The sequence below is a fragment of the Theobroma cacao genome, chromosome 9 (assembly GCF_053813885.1).
Source record: "Theobroma cacao isolate CCN51 chromosome 9, ASM5381388v1, whole genome shotgun sequence".
Taxonomy (NCBI): Eukaryota; Viridiplantae; Streptophyta; class Magnoliopsida; order Malvales; family Malvaceae; genus Theobroma; species Theobroma cacao.
The window spans coordinates 41,244,047-41,262,519 of NC_142647.1; the positions used below are offsets into that span (position 1 = coordinate 41,244,047).

General features: G+C 32.8%; 3 protein-coding genes across 3 annotated transcripts; 1 reads left to right on the forward strand and 2 right to left on the reverse strand.

Annotated features, from left to right (window-relative positions):
- The first annotated feature begins 8,438 nt into the window (after window positions 1–8,438).
- Window positions 8,439–13,343, forward strand: SIR (sulfite reductase). The gene is made up of 8 exons (XM_018127336.2): window positions 8,439–8,761; window positions 9,249–10,034; window positions 10,132–10,428; window positions 10,638–10,835; window positions 11,919–12,053; window positions 12,357–12,473; window positions 12,559–12,717; window positions 12,885–13,343. Exons 1-8 carry the CDS (start codon window positions 8,591–8,593, stop codon window positions 13,089–13,091), a joined length of 2,070 nt encoding a protein of 689 aa, XP_017982825.2. The 5' UTR covers window positions 8,439–8,590; the 3' UTR covers window positions 13,092–13,343.
- Window positions 13,344–14,070: 727 nt separating this feature from the next.
- LOC18589855 (Photosystem II 5 kD protein) lies at window positions 14,071–14,665 on the reverse strand. Its single transcript, XM_018127337.2, has one exon. It carries the CDS (start codon window positions 14,568–14,570, stop codon window positions 14,247–14,249), a length of 324 nt encoding a protein of 107 aa, XP_017982826.2. The 5' UTR covers window positions 14,571–14,665; the 3' UTR covers window positions 14,071–14,246.
- A 734-nt stretch (window positions 14,666–15,399) lies between these two features.
- LOC18589856 (small ribosomal subunit protein uS5x-like) lies at window positions 15,400–17,675 on the reverse strand. Its single transcript, XM_007015015.3, has 2 exons — window positions 16,892–17,675; window positions 15,400–15,771 (listed from the first exon to the last, which is right to left on the reverse strand). Exons 1-2 carry the CDS (start codon window positions 17,537–17,539, stop codon window positions 15,613–15,615), a joined length of 807 nt encoding a protein of 268 aa, XP_007015077.1. The 5' UTR covers window positions 17,540–17,675; the 3' UTR covers window positions 15,400–15,612.
- Window positions 17,676–18,473: the final 798 nt, after the last annotated feature.

Here is an 18,473-nt window from a genome sequence, read left to right on the forward strand (position 1 = left end):
AGAAATTTTCCGCGATGACAAATTGCAGCACTCAGTCAATCTGGAATCTGAAACAATGCCAGGTGGTTTAATATTTCTTCGTGGGATTTCTCACTCTTTTGGCATTTATTTTATATATATATATATATATATTTCACCCTGTAAGCTCACTTTTTTTTTAGTAGAGAATGATAATTGCTAGTCGCAGCCAAAATATAAAAATCAAGGAGCAAAGGGCCCATTGCAAAAAGAGGCCATGCGCCCTTTTTCCATAAAAGCGGTGGTCCCCAATCTGTCTAGTTCAGTAGGGTACTGCTGATATGTTTAAAAGGGTATGGGTGGAAATCAAAAAATTATTTGATATTGTTGCCACTATCCTATTTATTGAAAAAATAATGATATTTCATAAACTTCAATAATACATTATTTAGCTACAAAAGATGTTAAGTATTTTATATTAATAAATTCATTATGAGCTTTGTTGTAAGTATAAAAAGAAATTGGGCTCGCGCGTACATAAAATCGAGCCAAGTTTTCAGAAAGTGTGAAATTTTTCCTTATTAGTAAAGATACACGTGAGCTAACCCGAGTGATATTTTATACTTTAGTAGTTTTTTTTTATCTTATCTTGACTCAGTCCTTTTATTGTGGTAAAGAAAGAATTAGTCTTTAATTGAATTAGATTCAATATTTTTACCTATGTTTTGTAATGTTGATTTTACCTTGTCTTTTAGAATATTTTATAAAGTTATAAAAATTAGTCTTTGATTCAATCTTCCAGACTATTTTATAAAGTTATAAAAATTAATCTTTGATTGAATCAAATTTAATCCTTTTACGTATATTCTCTAACATTCATTTTACTTGATTTTTAATATTTTATAACGTTATCTTTTTACTTATATTCTGTAACGTTCATTTTACCTAATCTTCCAAAATATTTTATAAAATTATAAAAATTAGTCTTTGATTGAATCAAATTCAATCCTTTCACCTATATTTGTAACATTCATTTTACCTGATTTTTCAAAATATTTTATAACGTTATCCTTTTATCTATCTTCTATAACGTGTGATCTTCTAGAATATTTTATAAAGTTATAAAAATTAGTCTTTGATTGAATTAAATTCAATACTTTTACCTATATTCTATAACATTCATTTTACCTGATTTTTCAGAATATTTTATAATGTGATAGAATATTTTATTTTTATTTTTTCTTGATTCTCTCTCATCTTTATAAATACTAACCTCCTCCTTCATTCTCAACGCACTTCAATTCTCACATATTCTCTTCTCAGCTTTCCGGCCATCTCGTCTCTACTTCCCTTGCTTTTTCTTTTTTTGTTATTACTTTTTTTGTTGTTCTTGATATCCTTGATAGTTTGTGTAAACTAATCAAAGAGAGTCTAGTGAATTCAACCGTTACATTCCTTTGAAATTGAGTTTCGCACTTTAAAGGGCAAAAATGATCAGATGTTACAATAATCTTAACCTCAAACTTCTTTTTACTTTCACTTGCTTTATTATTTTTTCATTTGTTTATCAATTGTTACAACAATCTTAAGGATAATATTCAAATTGGTGGAAGATGTGGTTGGTCTTTGCCTTCATGGAGACATAAAGGAGAATGCATGGGTGAAAAGGCTACACAAACTCAATCAGGTTGTGTTTTCTAGACTTAAATTAATTTATTTGATTTTAAGCCCATGTTTGATTTGACATGTCACAATAATGCAATGAATTTTACATGTAGAAAATAAATTTTGAACTCCATAGCTTGTTGACAAGTTTAAGTTAGAGATAAAACTTTAGTGAAAATTTAGCACTGGGCCTTATTGTATGCTTGTCGTCTCATAATCTTACATGAGTCGTATTAAATTATAAGTTTTAGTGTTAAATTTGTATGATGTGATCATATTGATTCTAGTTTTAGTGATAATAAAGCCTTGAATTTAAGATAAAGTTTACCATTATCTTTGTCATCATGCATATGAGATTCTTAATTTTCTTCGCACTGTATTTTTCTTGTTGAAACTAATGTCGTTGCCTAGCTCCAGCTTGGGTAGGTGAAGCCTTTCACTAGTTAGATATTTGAATATTTCGCTTCTTCGATGATTGAAAAAAAAAATTAACTTTTTCTTGGGTTAAAGAATGACAAAACTATTTTAATATTTCAAAATATTAACTTTTTCCTTTTTATCATAGAGAAAAATATAATTTGCTTAATTTGGACCCCTTATACATGTCCAAAGTAAATTTTGTATAATACTACTAATGTAAATCTTCTAAATTATATAAGTGTGGTTTGTGTGATTTAGAGGTTACAATCATTTTGGTTTCTCAAAATGAAAAAGAATTGGAATGAAATAAATGCGTGCTTGGTTGGGGGAATGAAATAGTCATTCTTCATCTATTCTCATTTCTTCAATAAAGTTGTATTTGATTCAATAGAATGATTATTTTGAGGAATAGTCATTTCAAAAGAGGCTTAAATAGTCATTACCAAAGCCCTTTGGTAATGGCTATTTTGAATTATTGAGAATAAAAAAAGAAGTTGCTTATATAAATATACTTTTTTACAATTTAAAAAATTATCTTATAAAACAATACTCAACTAATTTGTTTTCTCTCTCTTTTCCTCACTCCTTCCTCTAAAGCACAAAAAACATAAAATTTTTTACTTCATTTTCAAAAAAAAAGGCAATGAAAATATTTAAATATTATTTAATATATTAATATTATTTAACTATAAAAAATATTATTTAATATTATTATTTGAATATAATAAATGTAATAAAGAATATTATTCAGTATTATTTAAATTTAATGAAGAATATATTTTGTCTTTTAATTTTAAATATTATTTAATTATAATAAAAGGTTTAATTATCTTCTAATACAAAATATTATTAAACTATAATAAAAATATGTTTGTATTTTGGTGAAAATATTATTTAATTATAGTAAAAGGTATTTTGATTTTATTGCTTAGAATATTTTTATCTTTAAAAGAAAAAATTCTTTAATTTTAATTAAAGGTATTTTTATCATTTACTACTTATTCCTTAATTACTCTTAAACCTATTCCTGCCAACTAATCATTAGAATAAATCATAATAATAATTCTTATCTTATTCCATTCCTATGAACTAAACTATATAATAACTATTCCTCTCTTATTCTATTTTTACATAACAATGATTTTATTCCTCATTTATTCTATATTGGAGTCAAATGTACGCTAAGTGTAGTTTCTTGGGAAAGTGAACTAACCCATTTTAAAGAATGAATATTTAGTTTGCTAACTTGATGGAATGGTTTATCCACATACCAAAAAAAAAAACATGCAACTGGACATGGCATATTATACAGTGAGCATTGGTAGACTTTATGTCTCACCTTCAATACCAATAATTATTTTCTAATTCTTTTACACTTAGTTTCTTGTATAAGCTAAGGAATGTGATGGAGACATGTTTGTGCGTTTCTTCATTCATGGGGATCTAGTTGGGGTAACAATGATTAGATATTTGTAAATAGTTTTTATTTTTTGGACTAACATTTCTCTTATGGTTGTTAACATGAAATTTTGATTTTAACTTGCATGCTTAGTAAATGCATGAAATGTGATTTCAAAAATATACAATTGTTGAGTGTTATATGCTAGTCCATATGTGAATTCTTTATGTGTGGATTGTGTATAGATTAAAAATATGCTTCAAATGTTATGTCTTATTATATTTATATACTTAACTACTATACTAGCATGCAATTGCATGGGAACAAGTGTCAATTTAAAAAAAATGAGCCTTGTTTGGTGAGTTGTTATGATTGAAATGTGATGCTAAATATATTGATGTATGGCTGGAAATATGATCGTGAACATGCTTGAAATTGATAATTTGGTTATGTTTGATAATGGCGACTAGTATCCAGCAAAATATGGCATGTAAGTGAAATTGGTTGAAAATTTTGTATAATTAATTAGAATAAAGATGTCCCTGTAAACATGGATTATTAATTGATTTTAAAGTTATGAGTATGTGTGAAGTCAAAGGAAAATAAGATGTGACCATGTCACTTAAGATTGGATGTAACATTGTAATGACAAAACTAGCTAGATAAGAATGATCTGTGGATCTTGGATGGTGGAATTATAATGCTGGTCATGTAATCCATAAATTGAATATACTTTTATATATTCGTCTAGATATGATATGATATCTTATGGATTATGGTTATGTATGATACTGTTTTACGTTTGGTTTTGATATGAAAGATTTGGAAAAAGCTAATGTTATTTTGGATATTAAGATCATAAGATGTGATAGTGGCATAATGCTAACACATGAGCATTATGTTGAAAGGCAACTTAAAGGTTTGGATATTATCAATGTTACACCTATGAGTACTTCTTATGATAGTACTACCCAATTAAAGAAAATTAGCGGTGATAGCGTGGCTTAGCCTGAGTATGCTTAGATTATTAGGAGTTTGATGCATTTGATAAATTAGACTTGACTTAATATAACTTATGTTGTGTGTAGACTGAGCAGATAAATACAAAGTCCCAATCGAGATCATTAGACTGCCTTGAGCAGAGTAATGAAATTTTTTAGAGTTGCCATAAATTATGGTATTTTATATAATGAATTTTTCAATGTATTAGAAAGGTATAGTGATGCTAACAGGATCTCAAATTCAAATGAGATAAAATCCACAAGTAGTTATGTATTCACTCTTGGTGGGGGTGCTATTATTTGAAAATCAACCAAACAAACAATAATCGTTAAATCTACAATAGAATTAGAATTTGTTGCTTTAGAGTTGGCTAGCAATGAAGCTGAGTGGTTAAGAAATCTCTTAGCTGACATTCCATTGGGAATGAAACCAACACTTTTTGTGTCTATGCATTGTGATTGTCAAACGATAATAGTCATTGCAAAGAATAAAACTTTCAATAGCAAGAATAGACATATTCATTTAAGACATGATGTAAGTAAAGCAGCTGCTTAGAAATGAAATTATGTCTATTAATTATGTGAAGTCAAAGTTAAATTTGACCGATTCTCTAACAAAATCGCTAGGAAAAAAATTAATTAATGATACATAGACGGGAATGAGACTTAAGACAATTGAGAAAATCAATAAATAATGGTAACTTAACCTATGTGAATGGAGATCCCATGAATTAGGTTCCTATGGGTAATAACAAGCTATTTGTTGATAAATTAATGCATTATTAAAATTATTATTCCTCTCATAGTGTGTGAATAGTGTAAGACTGCAATGCAAGAGAGGTTTTGTTAAACTTTTAATGAATTCAATATCCTTCATGAGTAATGTATTAAACTACAATATACACTTGATGGAATCATCCTATATAAATGTGGAGTGAGGTCGTTTCTATGAGAATTGTGGTAAATTTTCTAGAGGACTTATGAATAACCAAGCATGCATATAGCTTATTCATGCACAACTACATTGAATAACAAAAATTGTGGGAGTGTAATGTGTTTGATGAAAATCATATTTCACGTAAATAATTTTTGGTTCATATAAGTTATAAACTTTATCAAAATTCTGTGATTTATGTTTTATTCTTTCTTCATAGCTCAAAAAGCACCAATCTTGATGCATTACACTCGGGTGAGATTAAGACCCAATAAAAACTTCCTTTCATGAAGCCTAATGAAATATGTGGGAGATTGTTGAAAAAAATAATGATATTTCATAAGGCTTCAATCTCACATTGCCTAGGTACAAAAGATGTTAAGTGCTTTATGTAGGTACAAAATAATGATATTTCTTTTTCTTTATAAGCAAAAAAAGAAATTGGGCTCACGTGTACACGAGATTGGCCCAAGCCTTGAGAAAGTGTGGATTTCCCCCTTACTCACAAGTATACATGTGGGCTAAGCTCGAGGGATATTTTGTATCTTATAGTTTTTTTTTTTTTACACACAATCCTTTTATCGTGGTCAAGAAAGAATTAGTCTTTGATTGAATCAAACTCAATCCTTTTATCTGGTTTTTCAGAATATTTTGTAATGTTCATTTTACCTAGTCTTCCAAAATATTTTATAACCTTATTTTTATAATGTTACAAAATATTTTATCTTGATTCTCTCAGTTGCTTCTCTCTATAAATACCAATTTCCACATTCATTCTCAGCACACCTCAATTCTCACATCTTCTCTTCTTAGCTTTTCTGCCATCCTCTTCTCTACTTCCTTTACTTCCTTAATTTGATAGGTTCTTTTTTATTATTAATTTTTCTACTATTCCTAGTATCCTTGCTATTTTGTGCAAACTAATTAAGAAGAATCTATTAAATCTTGGAGGATAACAGTTGTAGTTTTTTTACATCGAGTTTTATATTCCGAAAGAATCAAAATTATTTTTAAAGACAGTAAAATCACATTTTAGATTTTTTTCTAGTTTCACTTGTTTTATTATTTTTTTATTTGTTTATCAGATATTACAAAATTGTTATCATTCTAGATTACGACGCTGTTAATTATATTACAAATAAACTTAATTATTTTAATATTGAAATCTCTTTAAAAAATTGATTAAGATTTAATATTCATATAGTATTTATAGTATCAGATTCTTCTTATATTTTTAATGAAACGGAGGCCATAGATTATTAGCCAGGAATCTTTGTATTGTATAAACTCTTTCTACATTTATTTAGTATATTTATTTTGTACTCTTTAAACTTATTTATTTTATCATGTCCTATGCAATAAATTTAATTTCAATAAGCAGGTCGGGGTTGAGCTTAAGCTTAGCTCATGAATCCAATACTTTTACATATAACATATGTGTCCACTTCTGATTACAATTTATTATCATTAATTTGTTCAATTATTGTTATGTTTTATTATTTTTAAGTAAAATTTTGTTTTAGTACCGTTGATACTTTATTTATTGATGTATTATTTGTATTAGATATAAACTATTTAAGTAACGGACTGTATTTTTTTTTAAAGCTAGCTCTTTAGCTTAATGTTTACATTTAAAAAAAAAATACTTTTTATGAGTTTCAATTCTATAATTTTCAAATTATCATCAATTTATAATCAATCCAAAACTTGATCAATTTAATTATTTGATGCAAGTAAATGGATAAGTGGTTAGGATTACACGTCAAAATCCCATATTTTCAATTAAAAAAATATATTTAATAAGTAAAAAAAGAGTTTTATTTATAAATTTAAGACACATCTCATTTTTTTTATTTAAAATTTATAATATTCTTCTCCACTCAATGATAAAACGTTTTTATTATATTTGCTCTTTCACTCGTAAATAAGAAGGACCCACCTTAATCGAATTATCTCAATCTTGATATTTTGTATAAAAAATCGCATTTCAATAAAGAGCTAAGTTAGATTCTAATATAATTTGTCATGAACCTATATGTTTAATTTAAAAAAATGTGAATAAGACGAAGAAAAACTTCTATGCAAAAACCCTACGTAAATTGTTTCTTTATGACGTGATCCATGACGTAGAAACCATCCTAAAATATCAATCTAAAACAATTAGAGCATGAATTATAGCAGAACGGGAGCATCCTAAAATGGGTCTAAATCGGTTGACCGAGGGAGTTCCGGGCATGACCTTGCTTACCCTTAACGGTCAGAGGTGGGCTGTTTTTATGCGGTCAGGTCAGTCAACGCAAATTTTTGTATTTGTCTTTCTTTCTGCTACCCAATAAACAATTGGCATAATAAAAGCAACTTTACTTTCCCCAACATTGAACTCCAACTTTTATTACCCTTTTGTTAAATCCCCTCCGCAGCCCTTCCCTGTTACCTGCTTCGAAATGGGTGCAACGTATTCCGTCCAAGTTCAATGTACAACAACAATCCAAATTTACTTTCGTATCTTTGGCCACTACTCTTCACGCGCTTTTCTATGCCATTTCCGTTACGCGCTATTTCTTGCATGCGAATCAAATCTAATCTACTCCAACATTAAGATTGAGACTATATTTCGTATACTCAAATTTGGATAAAAAAATATAACTCAACTAGTCAAAATCAACTCTTTAATATTAATTCAAATTAAAACATAGAATTTGTTTGATTTAAACTTGAATTTTCTTATAAAATCCAAATAAAATTTTTAATAAAAAGATCATGTTAATATTTAATTCATGGTTAAGATAGTAGTAATGGTTTGTAGCATTTTTTAATTTATATATTATTTAGAAATATTAAAAATTTTAATTTTAATTTTAACTTAATTTAACCAATGCCAAGTATCCTCAACATCATGTCCCGTGGAAAATTGCGCGTGGGCCTGTTATTAAAGTCCAGGTTCCCGAAAAAAAAAAAGGTCCCGTGTCAGGCACGTGATGGCGCACCTTAGCCAACATAGCGCCGGTTAGCACACACTCTCTTCTCTCTTTTTTTAATTTTCTGCTGTTTATCACACTTCACACAAATAAAATCCATTTCTCCATCAAACGCTCTGCTTTCTTCTTCGCTGTTGCTCCACCCCTGCTGTCTTTTTGTCCTTCGATCGACGAGGAGGTTGAAAAACCCTAGTTGAAAAAAAGAGTGGTTAGGCTTTGGCTTTCCTTTGAAGCGATGACGACGCCGTTTGGAACTGCGACGAGTACCGTGATATCGAACGATCCGAAGATTCGAGTGCAGAGCTTTACGGGGTTGAAGTCTCCGCATTCACTCGCTTTGACGAGGAATCTTCGCGTGTTTCCGGTTCAATTCTCCAGCCCTTCTCTTATTAGAGCTGTCTCCACGGTCAGTTTTATTTTTCCCTTCTCTTTTCAGGAAGTTTTTCAATTTCATTTTGAATGTTTATTGTTGTTTGGGAGCTAAGAAAGTCTCAGAAATTTTTAAACTTTGTGTGACTTGGACGCATTTTCACTTTCTTTTCTCTCAGCTTATTCTTAGTAAAAAAGATTCCTTTTTATCTAAAAAAAAAAATTACATTCCATTGTTTATTGCTTTTTTCTCTCTCCTGATTCTAGCATCAAATGATCAATTGAGACTTTTTTTTTTCCTTTTTCTTTCTCTTTAAATTTTAATTATCTGAATGCGTATCTTATTTTCCATCTTAAAGAAAAAAGAAAAAAAATTATGCATATTTTCCTCAGTGAAATGAGATTCGGTTAATGTATATATTTATGCTGGAATAATTTTAGTATTTTTTGTCTTTTCAAACCTAAAATGCCAAAATTTTAGATTAAATTGTTTCTTTTAATTAACTTGTTGAAACTCTTTGCAGCCAGTGAAGCCTGAGACTACTACGACAGAGCCAAAGCGAAGTAAAGTTGAAATATTCAAAGAACAAAGCAATTTCATTAGATACCCTCTTAATGAGGAGATATTGACGGACACACCCAATATCAACGAGGCTGCAACACAATTAATTAAGTTCCATGGAAGCTATCAACAGTATAACAGAGATGAGCGCGGTACAAGGTCTTATTCGTTCATGCTTCGAACTAAAAACCCTGGTGGGAAAGTCCCAAACCAACTCTACTTGACCATGGATGATCTTGCTGACCAGTTTGGTATCGGAACACTTCGTTTGACAACGAGACAAACGTTTCAGCTCCATGGTGTTTTGAAGAAGAACCTCAAGACCGTAATGAGCACGATTATTAAAAACATGGGTTCGACTCTTGGTGCGTGTGGGGATCTCAATAGGAACGTGCTTGCTCCTGCTGCCCCTCTCATGACCAAAGAGTACCTGTATGCACAGGAAACTGCTGACAACATTGCTGCGCTGTTAACTCCTCAGTCGGGCTTTTATTATGATGTGTGGGTTGATGGGGAGAGATTCTTGACATCTGAACCTCCAGAAGTAGTGAAGGCCAGGAATGATAATTCTCATGGAACGAATTTCCCTGATTCACCTGAGCCAATATATGGAACTCAGTTCTTGCCAAGGAAGTTTAAGATCGCTGTAACTGTGCCAACTGATAACTCGGTGGATATTCTCACAAATGATATTGGTGTTGTGGTAGTTTCCGATGTAAATGGGGAGCCTCAGGGTTTCAACATATATGTAAGACTACCACATGACTGAAGAAATATATCTTTTGCTTTTTTTCTTACATATTTTTATACTTAAAAGCATCTATTTATTGTAATTGCTGTTGCAGGTTGGTGGTGGCATGGGAAGAACACATAGGCTGGAGGCCACTTTCCCACGATTGGCGGAACCACTGGGTTATGTGCCAAAAGAGGACATTTTGTATGCTATTAAAGCCATTGTTGCTACACAACGAGATCATGGCAGAAGAGATGACCGTAAATATAGTAGAATGAAATATTTGATCAGCTCCTGGGGGATTGAAAAGTTTAGAAGTGTTGTTGAGCAATATTATGGAAAGAAATTTGAGCCTTTCCTTGAGTTGCCTGAGTGGGAATTTAAGAGTCACTTGGGATGGCATGAGCAGGTTTGTGTTTTTAATTTGGAGATATCATACATGATGTCTTTGGTTTGAGCCCATGGTTGTTAACTTTCAAATTGTCTAATTACTCATTTTCTTGTAATCTTTGGATTTTATGCTTGGATCAGATTGTTTTCAACTCAGACATGATCCTTAGCTCATAATCCAGTTCGACCTTCTTGGTCACTTTTCTGACTGGTTAAGAATTTTGGCAGGGTGATGGTGCTTTATTTTGCGGGCTCCATGTAGATAATGGTCGTATTGGAGGTAAAATGAAGAAGACATTGAGGGATGTAATAGAGAAGTATAATTTAAATGTCCGAATAACCCCAAACCAAAACATTATTTTGTGTGACATTCGTCGTGCATGGAGGCGTCCAATTACCACAGTTCTTGCTCAGGCTGGCCTGCTGGTAAGATGTTTGTGTCTTGCTGTAATTATGTATCTGATTTTCTGAATCTGATGTCTACTATGTCTGCAAAAGTTTTAGAGTTGAGCATCTTAATCAAATGGTTAAGAATATCTACTCAACCTATTTTTGTTAAGGGTAGTTGCCAATATGACATATAATTCAGATTATTTTAAGAATTAGTTACTGGCATGGGTAGTGTAGTTGAAAATTACATTATTTTGTGGCATGTTAGTAGCTAGACAAGTTGGTCGGATTGTATGGAATCACAAGAACCAGTTATGCGACTGGATTGTATAGAATACCACCAAAAAGATTGGACAGAAATTATGAATCTGCAGTTTATATATTTTTCAATTTCTTTTTCCCTTTCAAGTTAAGAAACTTAAAAGGTGGATCAAGTAGGGTGCTGGCTGAGTAGAAGTCATAGCCGTGGTAAGAGTGTGTTGACAGCTTAAATTTCTGAGTAAATATGGGAATTAAAGCATATTGTGAGTGCCTGCTATCAGTTAGTTATAATGTGTTGAACATATTTGTTTGACCCAAAGATAACGTTCTTGTATGATCAGTAGCTTATCGCTAAATCATTGCTAAACAAATAGGTGCATGTAAGAGTAAGATCACTTTAACCCTCAAAAGTAAAGCTAAAAAGACATTAATCATTATTATCTCTAGTCTTTAGTTACAAAACCATAATGCAGGACTGGATTTATTACACAAAATCCTAATAGTTAAGATGTCTGTTCAGGTTGCCTAATTATATCAATTGCTCAAGAAATTCTCATTTTTGTGTAAAACATGGGATTCACCCAGTTAAACCATGGAGTGATGGCTTTGTAGTCTGTAAATAACTTTTTCAGGAACTTGCTATTGATGTAGTTTGCGCTTTGGAATTAATATTTAGGTTGTTTTTTCTTTTTTATTTTTATATTTTCCTTGGGTTGCAATAATTTTATATGGTTAGTTAAGAAGTGTTTCCTTTGCTTCTCAATCTTCATCCCAGAATTTGCTTACCTAACTCTCTTTTATTTTGTTATATTTTACTTTAAATTAGATGAACAGCTGACTAGTTCTTACTGTGAACAGCATCCTAGATATGTGGATCCCCTGAACTTAACTGCTATGGCATGCCCAGCTTTCCCACTTTGCCCACTGGCAATAACTGAAGCTGAACGTGGCATACCTGACATCCTCAAGCGGGTCCGAGCTGTCTTTGAGAAGGTATGTTTACCAAATATATGACCTCTTATCCACCAACAACAAGACTGGCCTAACACCTACATTAGCATGACAGTCAGCAAAATTCTCACCTCCTTTACAAGTTGAAATTTAACTTGTTCATGATCATTTTGATGATGTACTGTGCACGGCTTTCATTTTATTTTCAAATTTTTACTGTCACTTACGTGTGTGAATTTTTGTAGTCTGGACAATTGTGCAAATTCTCCTACATATCTATTATCTGAATTCATTTTAAATAGGGTTTGGAACTCTAATAAGCAGATAAGGACTGCCTAATTTCAGGTTGGTCTCAAGTACAATGAATCTGTGGTCGTAAGAATAACTGGCTGCCCCAATGGTTGTGCTAGACCATACATGGCTGAGCTTGGACTGGTTGGTGATGGTCCCAACAGCTATCAGGTAGTTCAGTCATTTGCTTTGATGCCTTTTTATCTTAATGATTTAGTAGGATAACCTGGTGATTCTGCTTTCGTGTTAAAATTAGATTTGGCTGGGAGGAACACCCAATCAAACCCAATTAGCAAGAAGTTTTATGAATAAAGTCAAGGTTCAGGACCTTGAAAAAGTTTTTGAACCTTTGTTCTACTACTGGAAACGAAAAAGACAACCCAAAGAATCATTTGGCGACTTTACAACCCGCAAGGTAAGTACTCGAACAACTAGCATGTTTCCATTCTTATTCTCTTTGGGCAGTAGTGGGGAAATAATCTAGTACTATCTAAATTTTTATCTGCATTCCTCTGAAAAAATCTTTTATGATGAATTGAACTCATGGCCCAGCAACTGATGAGGATGTTGATTTGTCTTTAGGGATTTGAGAAACTTAAAGAGCTGGTGGACAAATGGGAAGGTCCAGAGCAAGCACCAGCAAGGTATAACCTAAAGCTTTTTGCTGATAAAGAGACATATGAAGCCATGGACGAGCTTGCAAAGGTGCAGAGCAAGAGTGCTCATCAGCTGGCAATAGAAGTCATTCGCAATTTTGTTGCTGCCCAGCAAAATGGGAAAAGTGAATGAGTCATTTGAGATAATACTGCTGCTGCTGCTGCATTGCCTACTGACCAAATTGTAGATGTCTCTTTTGGAGTTATTACTAGTCGGTAACATATGGCATGGATAGAGTTTGGGTTTTTTGAAATCATTTTGTTTTCAAGTTTTGCAATTGTCTTAGCTTTATACAGGATCTGGGTTCTCTATTCTCTCCTATTTTGTTGAGTTGTTAGGGAATGTTCATCCAATTTTCTTTAATAAAAATTATAATTCCCTGTATTCTAGTTATTCATATTTGTCATGTAGACTTGATGGTCTAAACCTCGCCAATGGATAGCAAATTCATCAGAGTTGTCTGGGCAACCTGTATCAATTGCTTTTGGAGAATTGAGATGCCTTCGAAGTCGGTCTCTTGAATTGTAAATATTAATAATTATTTGACTGAAATTTACACATAAGTCCTCGAGATTTGCTTATAATTTACATTCAAAGACCAATGTTGGTCACGTCGTTAGACTGAACGGTGATGGTTACCACAATAGCCTACTCGAGGGGTGAAAGCATCATAACATGTTCATAAATTTACCAACAAACTCACTCCTTATTATCATCATAAATAAATAAAAAAAAAAAAAAGTAAGTTATTACCAAAACTAAAGTCTGTTTCAAGTAAGAAACCCTACAAAGAAGCAGACAGTAGTTTTGAGGAAGTAGGTTGCTCATATTTGGATTGGAGTGTCCACAGCAGTGATTAAGATTTAAGAGTAGTCATGAAGGTTATCCTAAATCCAAATAACATAAACAAATGTCCCAATCCTACATGTATGGCTGCCTCTATTTTCGTTTGGCAGTGATTGACCACATTTCCGAATTCCACATCATTGACTTTGCAAATTAGTGCTAATTAAATCTAACCTGGAACTAGAGTTTCTTCCCAATCTCTAAGCATGGGTTTGGATTGATGGTTCTTCACCACCTTCCACGTATTAATTCCAACCCAATGTAGTTGAAGTTTAAGCTAGAAATATTATATATTATATAGATTAGACTCATGACTAACTAGTGAACGTAGGTACAAGGAGAAGAGGAGAAACATAACAAGGATTCTCCAATAAAAAGACGCAAACTTTTACTTGAATCTCAATTAAAATCAACATTAAATCTTAGAAAAACATCAGATGCTCACTTGTGACACACACGAGCTGTAGGCATCGTCACACAAATAGGAGTATACTTTTTCTTAGCTTCTGGTGTCCCAGCCTTTGGCTCTTCCGCACCCATGGCAACGTTTGCAATGGAGCAAGCAGCAGCAGCTGCGGCTGCAAAAACCAGCTCCCTCCTCCCATTGTTGCTCCCTTGCTTCAGTTCCATGCTCCCCTTCTCTCCTTCAGCAGCTTCCGAGGCCTGGGCCACAATCACCCCTCTGCGGGCAGTTGTCGAAGGAAGTCTGGTCCAAGTTGAGCTGGTGCTCGGTAGGAGAGAAGCTGTCATGCTCATTGAAGCCATGTCTGCAGTCAGGGGGACTCTGCTATTTTCTGCAAGTTTCTGTTTCTCTACTGATTCAGAAAGCTGGAATTGATTATTATTATTATTAGTTAGACGTGGAAATGGCATGAGAAGGGCCTGTTGTTAGTAACCCATCATCCATTTCCTTATCCGAAGAAATGCTGGGACAAATGGGTCGTTGCCACGTGTGGGTTTATCTTGGCCGAAGGCTGTGGTTAAGCCAACTCTTGCATAGTAGTGGATGTCAAAGCCTCTATTACTTTTGTTGATTTTGACTTGCCCTCAGTGACAAATTTGTGAAGCTCGTAAGAGTTTGATTGAATGTTCCAGGCCCTCTACAGGTTTCATAGCAAATTTTGAGAAGAACGTTAAATTGTAGCTTTAAACAAAACAAAATACGCATACACCCAAGAATATAAGCCATTTACTTAAAAATGACACCCTAAAACTTGGATCAAACTAGGGTGACAGGCGAAATAGATGGTGATTGAGCAGCAAAGTCTTCCACCCAAGGTAAGCCTCTTAGACATCAAACTAAACCAAACCCATAGGTCAATTTCTTTTATTCTTTAGATACCCTGTTAAGTCAAAATTTCCTTAGGGAGCTACTAAACATCTCAACCCCGCATCAATGAACATAAGCACCATAAGCAACTGGCATGCAGATAGGCAACTACAGGTCTAACATCTGCATGCCCCACAAGATTGGGCTTCTTTTCTTTCAATTTTGTTCTAATCTTTAAGATCAGCAATCTTCTCTATTTCTTGATTAATTAAGCTCATGACAAATTCCTGGCTAGTATAATGCATGAATGTACAAGCCAACACATAAGAATAAAAACTTTAAACTCATGTAACCATAAGCTTATACAGAATCCAGATTGAGAAAAACAAAACTTAAGTTGCTGAACAAGTACTGAATTTCTGATGACAACCAAATAAGCAAAAAAGTAATCAAAGCCATTGTCATATTGGACAAAAAGAACTTCATATTACTATCCTAGGCACTAAAGCCATAACTTATCAATAACTCATATCACCATCATACATCCACCCTCTCTGCATCTTCAAGTACAAGAGGCTTCACAGGCTTTCCCAACAGATCTGTGTACTCCTGGAAAGGAGACCTTGTGAAGCGAGTCTCTTTCCAGAAATCAGGAGTCAAGAATCCATATGTTTTCAGAAGACACTCAAAGGTAGCCTGCATTTACATTTGCAATAATAAAACAATAATTAGATATCAACACTAACTGAATAACCATCTCTAAAATATCATACAAGCAAATAAACATCTATCAAGTATGAAAGCACGCTAATCTACCAATAATCGATAACAAATATTTTCCGGCATTGGTACGCAACAATATGCAATAATATCATAGGAATAGCACAAAAAAACAATCCACAAATTCAACACCAACTACATAGTTGCCCTGTCACCCAAAGAGTAGAAAATCTATAAGCATATGTGTAGGGGAGTTCTTAACAAACACATAACACAGTTTTCATCAAGCCTAAACACTAAGCAAACATAATAAAAGCATAAATCACAAAACCATAACGCATCCCAAGTTTATTAGTGTGGTTGGAAATATTAGCCTAGCATTGTTGTCAAGGATGGAATAATGGCTAAAAAAGAAAAAACCAAAACCATCATCACAGAACATTAATTCTGTCCATGTGGACAAGTAGTGTTATCCGCATCCAAACCATACCTTCCACTGGCGATAATTCATAAACTATATTATTTTTAAACTAAAAATACAAGAATGATATACCACTTAAAGAATTAAAATCATACTAATAACATCTTACCTACTAATTTAATTTACTACCCTCCAAAATAACCTTTGATAAAACCCAAGAAAAAAGAATCATAAGTTCAATTACTCCAACAGGATCAATGAGAGGTAAATTGAAGCCAAGAGTAGCACAGTGAAACAATATTTATATGCTTTCATCAAACCAGCACAAAACCAATATCTTGATAATAAAATGTATACATAAAATCAAGAATAAGTAAAATCCAAAACATGAGAAGAACCACAATACATCAGTAACCACCTAATCTAAATCATAATTTCTATCCACTTGATTCCACTTCATACATGTTAATAGCTCAGATCAATAATATATTTCAAACAAATCAACTATGCTACAATAAATCACATCAAACAAGCAAATAGCAAACAATTCTAAAGTTCGGAAACTAAAATATTAACATACTTATTTAACAACCACTTTCCAAATCGATCTAAGCAAATCCGCAACCAATCGTAAATAACAAAACCCAACAAATAATTATAACGAACAGTCAATACCTTGACAAAGTTACCAAGAGTCTTAGTAGAACCCCTCGAGGAAGTAAAAACATCTTCAATACCAGCAAACTGAAGCACCTTCTTGGGCACCCTAGCAGCCACAATGCCCGCACCTCTAGGAGCCGGGACCATCCTAACAGTAACGGACCCACATTTCCCAGTAACCTTACACGGCACTGTATGAGGTTTCCCGATCTTATTCCCCCAATACCCTCTCCTCACAGGAATCACCGACAACTTCGCCAAAATTATTGCCCCTCTTATAGCCGTAGCCACTTCTTTGCTACACTTCACTCCCAATCCCACGTGTCCATTTCCATCGCCAACGACGACGAAGGCCTTGAAGCGCGTGCGCTGGCCGGCCCTTGTTTGTTTCTGGACAGGAGTGATCTTCATGACCTCGTCTTTCAGCGAGGGGCCAACGAGCTGGTCGATGATTTGGTACTCTTTGATGGGGAGAGAGTGCAGGTATATTTGTTCGAGAGATGTAATTTTTCCGGCTTTGACTAAACGGCCGAGCTTTGTAACGGGTACCCATTTCTCTTCTTCGTCTTTGCGGCCGCGGCGTCTGCCTCTCGGGCCACGGTCGGATCTGCCACCGCCGAATCCACGCCTGAAAGCGCCGCGTTCTCCGCCTCTTTCTGCCATATTTTTTGGGCGTTAAAGAGAATGGGGTTTTGGGTTAGAGATGAGAGCAGAAAATGATAGCGGCGACGGCTAGGGGTTTATATGTTCACGGGGAAGTTTAGGGTTTCTTTTGTGGGGAAGGGTCAAGGATGTCTCCGAATGGGCTTTTTAAGTTAAACCCATTACCTTTTAGTACTGATTTGACCTAATTTATTTTTAATTTATTTATTATTTAAAAATAGAAATTGAGTCAAATAAGATTTTGTAAAAACAATTTTAAAAAAATAATTTTTTTTAAAAAATAAAATCTTAAAAAAAAGTTTAAATAAAAAAGCTTCAATTAGATGTTTTTTTTTAAAAAAAAAACACATTAGCTTATTAGGAGAGTTATTTTTTCTCAAAAAAATCCTCTTTCAAAAAATACTCTCTCCCTCTCTTCCTATTGTTCTCTCCCTTTTTGCAAATTAGAGTTTTTTGTGTTCTTACAAAAATTAAGAGGAATGAAAACCAAAATATCATAACCGCATTAAAGTATTATTTCTTTTTTTTTTGTCTTGTTTTTCATTTTTTATCATTTTTTTTTAGTTTTGGAAACTCTCTTTATTATTTGATTTTTTTAATTTATTATTTGATATGATAATTATGTGATATTTATTTATTTTTTACTTTTTTTAGTGTATATAATATTTATTGATTATGATTGAAATAAGTTAAACAGGTCAAGAGTTGTTGAAATAAATTAGATGAAAATTGACTTTCAAACCCTGGATGATATATTTTTTTCATTCTTTTTTGTCACGAAGTTGATATTGTTAGACATGATCATATAGCTTAATCCAAATCTCTAATCTCTCTCAAATTATTTTATGTTTATTCTTTTTTATTTCAGTTTTAAGTTAGGTTTTAGTATTTCATAAAAAATTGCTACAGAATCAATATCCAGGAGACAGATTAT

Bases quoted from the DNA above. Each gene is read 5' to 3' on its own strand.
- SIR (XM_018127336.2), top strand. From the start codon at position 8,591: ATGACGACGCCGTTTGGAACTGCGACGAGTACCGTGATATCGAACGAT. The intron at 10,035-10,131 runs GTAAGACTACCA...TTGCTGTTGCAG, and splicing joins CTCAGGGTTTCAACATATAT to GTTGGTGGTGGCATGGGAAG. The intron at 10,836-11,918 runs GTAAGATGTTTG...TACTGTGAACAG, and splicing joins TTGCTCAGGCTGGCCTGCTG to CATCCTAGATATGTGGATCC.
- LOC18589855 (XM_018127337.2), bottom strand. From the start codon at position 14,570: ATGGCTTCAATGAGCATGACAGCTTCTCTCCTACCGAGCACCAGCTCA.
- LOC18589856 (XM_007015015.3), bottom strand. From the start codon at position 17,539: ATGGCAGAAAGAGGCGGAGAACGCGGCGCTTTCAGGCGTGGATTCGGC. The intron at 15,772-16,891 runs GTATTGACTGTT...ATGTAAATGCAG, and splicing joins CTCTTGGTAACTTTGTCAAG to GCTACCTTTGAGTGTCTTCT.